Source organism: Oryzias latipes, chromosome 5 (assembly GCF_002234675.1).
Source record: "Oryzias latipes chromosome 5, ASM223467v1".
In the NCBI taxonomy this organism is placed as follows: domain Eukaryota; kingdom Metazoa; phylum Chordata; class Actinopteri; order Beloniformes; family Adrianichthyidae; genus Oryzias; species Oryzias latipes.
This window is the reverse complement of record NC_019863.2, coordinates 5,308,133-5,321,290: the sequence shown is the minus strand read 5'-3', so window position 1 is coordinate 5,321,290 and position 13,158 is coordinate 5,308,133. Positions and strand designations below refer to the sequence as shown.

At 39.4% G+C, this 13,158-nt stretch overlaps 1 protein-coding gene across 1 annotated transcript in view; it reads right to left on the bottom strand.

Annotated features, from left to right (window-relative positions):
* Nucleotides 1-236: 236 nt before the first annotated feature.
* LOC101158014 (voltage-dependent calcium channel subunit alpha-2/delta-3) overlaps nt 237-13,158 on the bottom strand; it is a 40,515-nt gene continuing 27,593 nt past the window's right edge. Inside the window, exons 14-39 of the mRNA XM_023954788.1 lie at nt 12,491-12,624; nt 12,129-12,146; nt 9,833-9,904; nt 8,956-9,036; nt 8,798-8,872; nt 8,003-8,086; nt 7,647-7,718; nt 7,490-7,551; nt 7,342-7,409; nt 7,041-7,086; nt 6,827-6,924; nt 6,637-6,730; nt 5,090-5,185; nt 4,854-4,975; nt 4,289-4,366; nt 4,145-4,206; nt 4,017-4,061; nt 3,869-3,931; nt 3,284-3,354; nt 3,118-3,193; nt 2,922-2,962; nt 2,769-2,824; nt 2,564-2,681; nt 2,366-2,478; nt 2,148-2,230; nt 237-929 (exon numbers count right to left, since the gene is read on the bottom strand). Of these exons, the coding sequence (XP_023810556.1) occupies nt 837-929; nt 2,148-2,230; nt 2,366-2,478; nt 2,564-2,681; nt 2,769-2,824; nt 2,922-2,962; nt 3,118-3,193; nt 3,284-3,354; nt 3,869-3,931; nt 4,017-4,061; nt 4,145-4,206; nt 4,289-4,366; nt 4,854-4,975; nt 5,090-5,185; nt 6,637-6,730; nt 6,827-6,924; nt 7,041-7,086; nt 7,342-7,409; nt 7,490-7,551; nt 7,647-7,718; nt 8,003-8,086; nt 8,798-8,872; nt 8,956-9,036; nt 9,833-9,904; nt 12,129-12,146; nt 12,491-12,624 (2,021 nt within the window). The 3' untranslated portion in view covers nt 237-836. The remainder of the gene's footprint in view (nt 930-2,147; nt 2,231-2,365; nt 2,479-2,563; nt 2,682-2,768; nt 2,825-2,921; nt 2,963-3,117; nt 3,194-3,283; nt 3,355-3,868; nt 3,932-4,016; nt 4,062-4,144; nt 4,207-4,288; nt 4,367-4,853; nt 4,976-5,089; nt 5,186-6,636; nt 6,731-6,826; nt 6,925-7,040; nt 7,087-7,341; nt 7,410-7,489; nt 7,552-7,646; nt 7,719-8,002; nt 8,087-8,797; nt 8,873-8,955; nt 9,037-9,832; nt 9,905-12,128; nt 12,147-12,490; nt 12,625-13,158) is intronic.

Here is a 13,158-nt window from a genome sequence, read left to right as displayed (position 1 = left end):
ATCTAAAAAACCATTTCTGTGGTTTTTTCATAAGATTGTCCAAAAATGCATATACCCAAAATTATGAAGGTTTGTGAAATCCAAATGCATTTTTCTCTGTGAGGTTCTGAATGTCATTTTTTTTAATAAAACCCATTTTTATTGGTTTAATATTTATAAAAATCTTAGCTCATTCTACCAAAAGAATGAAAAAGCTTTCAAACATGCATGAAGGAAAAAAGCACCAGAAACAAGCAAAAGGAAAATACACATTATTTTTATTTGTTCATGATCGTTTCTGGACATATGAGGACATCATGAAAACTCATAGTTAAATACATCAATATAGCAACCTTCAAAAACAGTCTGCAACATGCATCTTTAGTTCCTCTCAGCTCTCTGTGTCGCTGGATATCTCACATTATTTAAACAATTCTTCATTTAGATAAAAACAACTCTTGTAAATTTTATGCCTAAGGATATGAGAGCATCATGACATTTGTTTTTAGTAATTTACGGCCCGTTTGAAAGGTTTCCCACTAAACAACATCCTTTTTTTCTTCTCAGAAAAAGAAACTGCACTGTAAAAACATTTAAGATGTTACTATCCTCCTCTGCACAATGACGTTTTTCAGACAGACGATAAAGCTCTCTATGTATTTAACTATAATGATTCAGCACAGTTTCAGAACAAGGTGAGAAACTGTCAGCACTGTAGTTTCATTGGACCCAATAAGGTCACCAAGCGCTTCCATTATCTGGTGGTTTCTGCTTTTGTGGAAGCAAAGCTTACTGAAAGGTGTGTGAGCAGTTTGATGTCTGACTGATCATGTGAATCCAAGCGCCTTGACTCATGGTCACCTGCTGATGGTCGCTGCGACCAGAGGCAGCAGGCCTGCCGTCAGCGGGCTGGAGAGACGCGAGGCTGAACCGCACTCCATGGCATTCTCCTGAAAGAAACATACAGTTTTGTCTAAATGTATGCATAAAAACTAGAACAGCAGAAATCTTTGGGCACTTACTGAAACATGGTTAAGAAAAATGCGTAAAAAATAAAAGTATTTGTTCTTCTAACACATTCACACCAAATAAATCACATTTTGATGACCTGAAACTGTTTTGGTAATGGATAGATATCTGATAAATCATGTAATATAAGGGTTACGGTAGAACAGTGGTCGGATTATGTAAATCCACTTCCTTCCACTCTCTTTCAAGCATTCTTTGATTTAATGTCTAACTATCCTAAATTCTATTCTTCTTGGTATAACTGCTGACTGTATTGTTTTGTGCATTATTCTTGCTTTGATTGCTTTAAATAAACCATTTAAAATAAAAATTGTTTTATAATAGCAATTTAAAGCTACAGTTGTGTGGTGGCCACATGTAAAAAAGGCAAGAAAATCATCAAAAATAGATAAAATAAAAAACAATAGTTTAAAATTATGATATTCTCAAAATGTATATCTAAATGTATTTCTAATAAATAATATATCATAGATATTTAAAAAGTTTAGTAACCAACATATAACATATTATTATTTTAAATTTCTCTAATTACAGGTTCTAGTCTCTGTGTAAATTTTCTTAGTGATAAAATGTGCAGCACGGATCTCTAAAAGGACACAAGTTGGCTGTTTAAGGCCATGAGAGGATCCGTGGGAACCCTCAGGGCTGTTTCAGTTCCATAAAGTCCTTTAAATCTGAACTGAAAGTCACCAGACAATGTCTGTCACAGGGTCCCGTGGTTGAGCGACAAGTTGTTTTAAAAACTGTAGGAATTTAAGGTTCACCTAAATTTCAGGAAATGTTTAATTGCACAAGTTTTAAAAGCCTTAACACTAAAAGGTCTCATGAGTCAAATTTTGGAACAATTTTAAACAACATTTAGCTATTTTTTCTTTTTTTCCCCTCATTTTTTTGTTATAGTGTTAAATTCTTTTTGTCTTGTTTTTTTGTTTTTTTCAAACTTTATAAATGGAATCTATGAAAACACACCATATAAATCCTATAACTGCAGACTGTTCAGCACAAGACTAACAAACTAAATAATGTGTCACACTTTTTAATGTCTTTTACCGAGAACCTCCATGTAAACGGGCTAAAGCAGAAGCATCACACAGACTGGGAACTGGAACTGGAACATTCAGACTGTGCGCTTTTCATACCTCAGGATGGAAAGGGTGACAGGATTCAGGCTTTTTTCTGTCTTTCTGGAACTTCAGTCTGTCACATTTTAGTGACTCATTGTGTTCAAAGCAGTCAAGGAGGGACATTCACAAACAGGACAAGCTTAAACGTGCAAAATAAACACATTTTACTACCTCTCACAAGAAATTCCTAAGTAATAGTTTGAATCATTCTGTTTTAAATCCAGAAAGGATATACATGATCTCGATAGGGTCCATGGTCACAGGAGGAATGCTGCTGCAGTCACACTTGTTGTCCACAACAACCATAAAGAGGTTACTGCTGGGAATCTGCTGTATGACAAATGATCTGCAGCCCAAACGCAGAGTTCCGATGTTACAGTCAGAACCTCAAAGGTCCACTAAGACACGAGGTCCATGGCCTGAATCAATACCTGACACAGTTGTCGCACTGAATGTTGCCCGTCGTTTCTTTGATGGTGCGTTCAGAGACGAAAGCAGGGTACTCTGTGTCACACGGTACCATCATGGTTTTACCCCGAGATCTTTGAGCTAAATGCGAGAAGCGATCAAACTGGAAGTTCAATGTCATGTTGAAAAAGTCATACAGAAGTTTCAAATTACAGAAGTGACAAATACCTTTTACGGTGAGATCAACGTTCCACCAACTGTACAAGTTGAACTCCAGCAAGAAACTAAGAAGACACAAACACCAGGGGTAACTGTTTCTTTCTTTTTTTTTTTTTCAATCTAAGTTCTAATTCATGTATTCACTTTAATTGAAACACTTACATAACTAGTTCTGTCAGAAGCCACCTTACCACGGAAAAAGGCTAGAGGAGAAGTGAAGCATTAGAGCGCAACTAAACCACTGAACTCAATCAACAGTCTGCATCAACCGGCTCTAAAAATGTCTCCACAGCTAGGTAGGTGAGATCATTTAGAGTAGAAATGCACAAAACCACAGACATGCACTCCTCATACTCACATCCGATAAGGTGCGTGCACTGTCGCTGCTGCCAGAATAGTCTCTGCAAAGGGCCTGGTAGTCGTACAGAGTGATCCTACAACATTTTCAGCTCATGAGAAATACAAATCAAATGCAAGAGCTTGATGAAGAAAAGCTTTAGACTCTCATCCATTTATTTACTGACCGTTTGAAGGATCCCATTTGAAGAAGCTTGTTCATGACGGCCCCCTCCACCTCTCCAAAGAACAGCCCTGTCTGAAACAAATAACTGCTCCTGATTTGAATACAAATATAATGAACGTCTGTTTCTAAGAGATGCAATATGTGGTTTTAGTCATGAAAAAAATCTGTTCATGCTTTTACTCTGATCAGATCAGTAAGCACAGGTTGTTGCCACACTTTCATCCTACACAAGTTAAGAAGTTTCACTTTAGGTTTTTATCAGGTTGGCCTGTACAGAAGAAAACACCAAACCTGTTGTTTCATGACGTAATGTTGAAAACAGGAAAGAGAAACTCTCATAAGGAACCCATCGTAAAACATTGAAAAATAAAAATTATTTTATAGTAATTTTTTTTTAGTTTAGAATCATTTGTCGTATTTTGATTAGTTGTATTGTCCTAACAATAAATCATCAAAAACAACATGTGAAATCATTTTCTTTTAATTATCCAAAAAAATTCTTACCGGACTTTTAAACTGCAAACTTCTGGGTTCTGATTGATCAGAACATGTCATTGAAAGTGAATAGAAATGTAAGAAAAATTACCTGAGATTGTTCTTCAGTAACAAGAATGAAGCCGTTGTTGTCAATTAGGTAACAATTGACGTCCTAAATTGATTAGGAATAAAAAGATTATTAAAAAAAACATGACAATGTAAAGTTTATTGAACTTCAGGTCCCTGACTGTACTCACATCATTATCACAGCTGATACTGCACTTTCCATCCAGGGCTGTACACTAAAATTAAAACAAAGCCAGTTTAGCTTCCAAGATAGTCAAAAAATGAGTTATTTGTTTAAAATGAGTCAGAATGTGGTAACCTGTCTGCAGGCAGTCCAGAACTTCCTCTGAAAGTACTCCAGCTTCATCTGGATCCCCACAGCTGAACACAAGACCAAAGAACAGTCAGTTTTCTGTGTCACTGGGAGTCTGCTGGTGGCAGAAATAGATTTTGAGGTTATTACCAGCAAATATTGGGGATTTTCTATCGTCTTGGAGCTGAATTGCAGTGCTGGCCAAAACCACGCTCTTGTTTTCTAAAGCTGCAAGGAAACAGGAAAGAGTTTGATGAAACTACCTAATCTGGTCACTAGATAGCAGCGTGCACTCACCTGATTGCACGTGATGATGCTAATGAGGTAAAAGTATCAGCTCGTGAATGTACACTGATGGTGTCGAGTTAAAATGGGATGGCTCCCATAGTTCAAAAATGACAGCTTAACCTAAAAATTGGAAATTGTGATTCCAAAGTCAGTCTGGATGAAGTCTGTGTTTAGTATCCTACACAGTTTACAGTCAGTTCCTCCATGTGCCATTCATCCACTGAAAGGTTGTCAACAAGTAAGATGTACTGCACTTGAAGAAACTGTTATGAAGTGTGCTGCGCTGGAGAATAACATCTTTATGATGGAATAGCACGATGCCAAAGTAATAGCAATGTCAGGCATTATTCTTTACAGGCACAGGGAGCTGTTTAAATTTTACAATCCACTCATCAAACGCTCTGAACAAAGGCTCTGCTGAGCGTACCTGTGCTGAAAGGAATGGAGTAGACAAATGTGCCCGGGACCTGCTCCGCCGCTCGCTTGTACCAGAGAGGGAAGTGATCAGCATTAAACACTCCCTCCTTGTCCTCTGCTGTCAGGAAATCTCTGCAGAGACAAAGAGAATATAGCTGAGGTGAGGAATGAATGATTCCATTCATCAGGCACAATCACCATGTGCTGTAAGTAATGATTAGAGAAGCGTTGAGCAGCAGAACTCACTGATTGGAGAGCTGATCGCTGGGTATAAACAGGTTGATTCTCGACAGACCACTGCGGGTTCCCAGGAAAGTAATCTCCACTCCTTTGTCTGAGTTCCTGATGGTGTGGTGGAGAACAGGGAAGGCATACAACATCCGTATATGAGCTTCCCTGCATTTCTGTGAAGGGTATTTGGTAGATCTTTCATGACTGTGGCTCTGAAAAATGATTTCTAACTGCTGCTGATACAGAGAAGGAAGGGATTTGATGCAGGTCAGAGGGCTCAATAAACTGAATGAAAAATATGAGGAAAGTTGTTCTGTTTAGGATTATTTCATTAACTGAGGAAAAAAATGTTTGTCCAGTTATACATTCATTTTATATTCCCATTCATTCTTGGTTGCTGGAGCCTACCCACTGCTGTCTGATCAAGGCAGGGAACGCACTGGACTCCCGTCCATTGCAATGCCAAATGACCAAACCCACACTCACATAGACACCTAAGGGACAACCTTAGAGTCACTAATTGACCTATGAAGTGTGTTTTTGGACTGGGGAGGAAACTACAGGCATCCATAAAGAGAACACGCAAACTCCACACAGAAAGTATTCAGCTGGGATTTGAACCACGTCCTTCTCAATGTGAGTTGAGAGTGCTAGACACTATAGCACTGTTCAGTGTGCTAGGGCTCTGTATGTTTTGCGCTCAGTTGGTTTGATACGCATCTTGATACACGCACGGTACAGAAAAGATTCAACTAACTTTGTGACGATGCAGTCCAATTCTTTTACCTAAATGGATGCAGCCTTGATATCTATTCTTCAAGTGGCAATTAAAACAATGAATACAAATTACTTATATCATTGCTTTCTGTTTTTTACAGACAATTATTTATTTCAAGAAACAAAAACCAAAAGTTTTTTGACAGAAGAGCTTCAAACATTTTGGGTCTTTTAGACAGATGTGTGCAATAATAATGCTTTCTAATCAGCATCTCGATATGTGAGATTATCTCAGTAAAGGAGAAAAATCACAGACTTAGACAGATTTGTAAAAAAAAATATTTGAAATAATTGGTTATTTTGTGCATTTAGAAAATGTTTCAAATCTTTGAGTTCATATATGACAAATAGCAGCAAAAACAATAGTGTTTCATTCAAAATTTGTATTTATTTCCCACAAGTCTATTTTTTAAAATCTTTTAACTTGTCCTGTCCAGCAGCTGGGCAAACAGATAAGAGCTGAATGCCTCTTGTATTGGACAGATTTTACTGTTAGAATAAGGGTTTATGGATCCTCAGGCACAGGAGGTGTATATTTGTATAAACCCCTTTTGTATTTGAGGCTAAACTTTATTTGTATTAATTATATTTGTATGTATTCCTTGTTGGACCAGACGAAAAGAGAAGTCTATGCAATAATGCTTTGTAGATTTATAAAGTAATAAATGACTAAAAGGAGAAAAATCTCCTTCAGTTTATTAGTGGCATTGCAATAGCTATAAAGACTCAGACATCTACTTGGTTGAAGCTGGTACAAAGAGGATTTGATAGCAAAAAATTCTCACTCTGACTTGTTGAGCGCCAGTCCGGTCCAGTACGCCTCCAGAGGAGCAGTGACCACGGCATCAAATAAAACCTCCTGGATCAGCTCTCTGTCACCTGTGGGGATCAACACCTGTTTTTCCCTGTAGACTTCAATATTTCCAAAAAAAACAAGGTTCTCAATGCCTCAATGGTGATCCAGATGTCTCTTACACTTGAGGTTGAGTCGGCGGCCTGTCATGAAGAGTTTGATGGCTTGAATCTGGGTCAGGTGGCGGTGCTCATGCTCCTCTTCTGTGTTGCAGTACGTCCTATACGTGTGGTCAAAAAAACAGAGCCACACTGTTAGGCCTCAGGATGCCTGGCGAACAGAGCAAAGAATTTCTGTCACGCATGAACAGTCGTTTCCGCACAGCCCCTTCCTCACCATTCATCTGCAAGGGCAACATCTGGCTGCTCCAGATCACGAAGCCCTGAAAAACACAAGTCAGTTACGCTTCAGCAACGTCAGTAAGTGCTGGCTAACGCACCCCGTTTGTTTTACATGAGCTAAAGTAGCGACAGCAGCGTGTTCTGACAGTCTGAATTAGGCCCACAAATGTGTTGTCTCATGCAGATTCCGTAATCTATTTTCAGGCTGTGTCAGCACAAATCATGACAAGACCTTTTCCAGGAGGCTGATCATTCCCTGCACAAGCACACTGTAGAACAGACAAAGACAGAATTACCTGCATCAACGGATACATTTCCTCTGAAAAAATACTTCCCATGACCTCTTGAGAGAGCTACACCAACACTGCAGGCAAAAAAAATAAAACAGATTTAATCTAATCTAAGATCAGGACATTAATATGCAGAATATAAGCTTCTTTCCACCTGAATGGAGTTCCTTTGATGTCAGTGTAGTAATAGTCGTAGTGCATCTTGAGCACTCGCCTCTAAACAAGACAGGAAAGGATTATCTGCTTTGAGAGGACAAAGAACAGCCGTCGTTTTTTATGCAGACGGGAAACTTCCTTATCTGCCTCCTCACCCCTCTGTCCACAGTCTTCTTGGTCTCCATTGAGAAGGTCCCTGTCCTCCTGTTCACCATGGCGTTCCGCAGCTGAGAGATAAAGTGCATAAAAAAGGAAGAAGCAGAGAGATCCAAGTTGGGTGAAGGATCCAGCCGGTTGGATTTCAACGTTATCTCCATGTGACACTGAAAACTATTACACTATCAGGATCATTCTCCAGCTCATTTCATCTAATCTAAAGTCTTTGTACGATTGGATAATGTTATGAAAAAGTAATGTTGCAGATCGAAACGCATTTACCCTGTCATGTTGTGGGAAATGTATGCGTTAGAAATAAAGACAGTCAAACAGGCTTTTTTTTTTTTGCTCTTACAATGTCATCTTTGTCTTCCCACTCCACCTCTGACAGATCCACGCTGCTGTAGTGGGGCTTCCTCCTTTTCTGACTCCCCTGGTACTGCACAGAGTATCACAATGTTTGCAGTTTAACACTGCGTTAGAAAGATGGACTCTACTTTATACATGAACGGTCTTAGTTAACCTACAGATGGTTTACTTTATTTTTTTTACTGCATGAAAACTTGCCATACACTCTTGTTGACATAGCATGGTGAGAAGCTTGTGACAATTTAATAAATTATCTGTGAAATTAATGCTGTCAGGTGAATTATGAACAATTAACATGATTGAAAGAAGTCTGCATCTCAGCATAAAGTGAACATGTCTGCTGCTGCATGTTGCCCCGATCTGCATGAGACGACAGAAGACTACAACCACAGCCACGAAGAGACATTTACAAAGACCCAACACAGACCAACACACACAGGTGCACAGAGAGGAGTCGCACTAACACTGGCACACACAGATCCACTAGCACAGCCAAGGCCCCAGAGGAACCACTGGTCCTAGAGCGAGGGGGCTGTGGTCTGCCAGCAAGTGTTAAGTTACCTCTGGGAAATCTCAGGCCAGCCTGCCCTATGAGCGGCCTTTATCCCTGCATGCATACATCAAAGGAAAAGGTGGGGATTACAGACCATACGAGCCCATGTAGCTCTCTAACCAGATAACACATCAGGCTCTGTGTGCCCTCATATTTTCCGTTACATTGGAAAAAAAAACACAAAAAAACTGGGTAAAGTCAGGGTATGCTGTGAGAAAGCTGAGTTACCAAAGGGCGGAGGTCGGGGTGGATCAGGATATAGCCATTATTTGTGATGGCAAACACATAACCATGGATCCCCAACTGGAGACAGAAAAAAGACATGAGTGAGGCACACAGAAGGAACGCATGGAAGCATTAATCTGGTATAAGACTGCTGTTTGTACCATATGTTTTGGGATGAGCTTCATCAGCTCCTGCAGAGGAATGTCTGTTCCTACAACCCCCAGCAGAATACCCTGGTTCTTCTGCATGAAAAGCCACAAAGCAAATGAACAACTTTAGTTCGACTCAGCATTCATCCTTAGTCACTTTAAGGAAAAGTAATAAAAATAAAAAGTTGAAAAGACAAATGAACAAATGTGCATGTGTGTCAGCTACCATGAAGGCAGAATGTCAATTCACTGATTCACGAGTAAAATTTGTCTTGATGATGTCAAGAAAAAGACAGAAATAAATCTTTAGACTCACCTGTGGTTGAATGCCTGTTAATTAGAATTGTGCAGTCTTAAGTTTGGCTTTTCTCCTAAGACTATGACTGGGGTGTACTCATTTTTGTAACATGGGCTTGAATTCATTTGGTAGGAAAATCCCTTTTTTGTGTAAAAACACAGCGTGTCCACGGCTCAGCTGCAGCACAGATGCGCTTTTCCTCCCTGCTCTGAGTCAAAGACCCGGACTGAAGGCATAGATTGGATGCTCTGAGCGGGCAGCTGTTGTCACCGCTTTGATCTGACTCCACGATGCAGTTTGAAGACCCCCACTGAGCTGACATCACTGCTCCTCCGTTTGGAGGCTCAAACCCGGGACAGGAAGCATGTCGAGTGTCTGCCTTTGACACTGTAGTTGGAGGTTTGTGTGGGAAAATTGCTAACGCAGAGTCTCAACTTAAGGACCGCTGCTTTAACTTAAACCCAAAAAATGTTCACTCATGACTAAATAATATATTAGTCTAAAATGATGAAAACAGTTTGTAAAAAAAAGACAATGAGCCTTTTTTTGGAAGAATCTTACCAAAATATTCCAAATGAGGAATGTCCTTACCGTTTCGTTCTTTGTACTGAAGACTGGCATGGCCACAGTTGTTGTCAGAGATGGACCGGATTTGACTTTCAGCTGAAAAAGAAATCAAAAGTTTCTTCTGAAGCTCACAAGCTTTAAATGTTTCCAGTTCTTTTATCCCTTGTGCTATCCTAGGCACTTCAACATAGGGAGTTGGGTCATCTAGACCCACTAGACAGTGCTCTGAACCTTTTTTCTTCAATTATTTGTGATCTTCACTGGTGTCCATGGATTACATGAAATCTTTCCACCTTTATCCACTTTTGTCATGGTAGGGAGAACACATCAATGTAAGGGGGGGGGGGGGTCATCTAAGATAGCACAAGGATTAAGGAGCCAAGGCCTGCAGTTTTTCATAACCAAAGCAGGAATAATATCTTGTGTAATGTATTTAGTATACATTTAGAATAGTAGAAAAAAGTGTTCATAAATGTATCATAATGAAATCTAGCTCTGACTAAATCTGGTTTAGATTTAGAAATCATAAGGAAGCAGCTGTTTGTATTTCAAAATCAAGCATCTTTTTCTTGAAAGTCCCACCCTGATCATCTTCTAATGTATTACTGAAGTTCCCAGAGGTCTTTTAATTATGATGATTATGCCGTTTTTAGCCAAAACGAAAAATATTGTGTTGTTTTTCTAGGACATGGTTTCTGCAAAGTGGCAAGAATTCATCAGAAATTCACCTCTGAGATGTGGCATAGAGCAACCCCACCCTCTATCCCTTTTTCTTCAATGATTTGTGATCTTCACTGGTGTCCATGGATTACATGAAATCTTTCCACCTTTATCCACCTTTGTCATGGTAGGGAGAACACGTCAGTGTAAGGGTGTGGGGTCATCTAAGATAGGACAAGGGTTATTCGTACATCAAAGTGATGGTTCCTACGCCATCCATGGGTATGTATACATGAATGAAACATTGTTGTCCCTCTTTGAACTAATGAGAAACAAATGCTTTTCAATGATTAGGTAAGGCAACTTTGTTTATAGTGGTCACTTTTTTAACGCAATAAATCAAGCTCTACTTGACTTTAGTCAATGATCACTGTTTTAAATTAAGCATATGTGATTTAAGTGTCTTTTTAGTTCTGTTTTCAGTTTTTTTTAATCTATGCATTTTATCATTGCTGTAATGAGTTTGACAAATCTGTTTACATTCTTTATTGCTTTGACTACAATTCTTGAAATAAATCAATAAATCAAATCAAATCAAATCAATCACTGTTGATAACTGATAACTGAGGGGGGAGGGTGTTTTTTTATTATTATAATACTGTGTGCTTTATGTTTTAAATGTAAAGTGTTTCGAGTTGAGCAAGGCATGACAAGCACTTCTTTTGTAAAATAAAGTTTGATTTGATTAGAAAAACATTGGATTTCATTATTCCATTATTGGATGAAGACTAAACCAAAAATCACTGCCTTCTCCAGTTTGAACCTTTATTTTTTTGAGCAAACGCGAAGCTTAATGGTTTAAAAATAAGCCAGATTTACTGACTGCGGATCTAGAATTTGCTTTACTCATGGAAGGATGCAGCATCCACTTAGGTCTTGCAGCGTGCAGGCTGGCATGACGTTAGATGGGTTTCCATTTCCGCACGCTCGTGCTCACGTAGGCCGCAACACGTGAAGCTCCGCGTGTTCAGGCCAGCTTGACAAAATGAAGAATGGAGGGGCTGCAGTATTCATCATTTCTCACAAAGGAGCAGGTTTCTCGGTTGCTTTCCTCTCCACGAACATGTGTGCACGCCAACATGCACACAGGTAAACCCAGCGACGCCTCTCCCACCCCCATCCTTCTCTACCTCTCCTCTGCCTCTTGCTTGGTCCGCTCTCCAATGTCAGTTTTATTATGGGCTTTAGGAGATAAAGTGCAATGATCCACAGAATGATGAATGGTGTGTCTGAGGGTGAGATACAAGAGCACACACCCCAGCGGATTATCTGCCAGCTCTTCTGTGCACGTGTGTTTTGCCGTGTACGTTCTCTCCAAACTGGAAGGAAGTGCAGTAAATGCACCTATGCTGCTCGTGTCCCTCAGAGGGAAAAGCCTCCTCGCACTTGCAGCTCTTTGGGGAATAATGAAGCATGAGGATGATACTTTACTATTTAACCTCTCAAGTCACTTTCACTTTACACAACACAGCACGGATTTGCTGAGTGTGTGTGTAGAAAACCTCTGTTATCTGCCTGTGTAAGGCTCCCAGCTGTTCTCTCAGCCACTGGCTGGTTCTTATCCATGACAAGACCGAAATGACAGAAATGTGATATTCACCTTATGAGCCTGAGAAAGCTGATCGGGAAGAAGAAGCACAAAGAAAGAACAGTCAGGAATTTCATAAATGAACAGTCTGCTTTGACTTTGTGGACACAGATGCACATGGGGGGGGGGGGGGGGGGGGGGGTCTATGCAAATTAATGAAGCTCATAATGAAGAATCATTCCAGCAGCAAGAAGAATGATGATGAGAAGGCCAGCCCACTAATGGCCACTTTCACAGTACAGAGTAGGCATCTTACTGTAGCCTGCAATGCAGCCTGAAGGATGTGGGGACGTCGTAACGGTGGATGCCGACATTAGGAAAGAGAGGCATGATGGGTGCTCAAGTAAATGGACAAGGAAGCATCACATACTTACAGCACTGTCCACATAAGCTTCGGTCCACACAGTGTCGTGCTCGTGATCGATGACTTTCGGTCGACTCATGACATGAAGATACCGCATCACATTTTCCTGAACGTCAGCCAGGGTGGAAATCTGACTAAAATATCCTACAAGGAAACATGGGAAACCAGACTGAGAAACATGGATTCAAATGAGCAAAGTTGGGTAACACTTTATATTAAGATTCATTAACAAGCTTTGTTAACACATTAACAAGCATTATAAATGAATTTATAGGGTGTTAGTAAGACATTTATTAGTACAATAAGTCTAATAAGGTTTATTAAATTACTTAGTTAACACATTTACAAGCATTATTATTAGGATGTTTTCAAGATGCTAATGATGTATTTACTGATACTGTAGGTGCCTAACAAATGTGTCAGTGTTAATAAGCTTAATAAGATTTATTAACAACCTTTGTTAACAAATTAAGAAGTATTATTATTGTTTGGGGTTCTAGTAAGATATTTATTAGCATTATAGATGTCTCACACAAGCCTTAGTGTTCATAAGCTTAATAAGTTTTATTAACTAACTTAACAAATTAATAGGCTTTATTAATATGTCAGATGCTGGTAAGATATTTATTAGCATTATAGATGTCTTGCAAATACCTGAAAGTGTTAATAAGATTCATT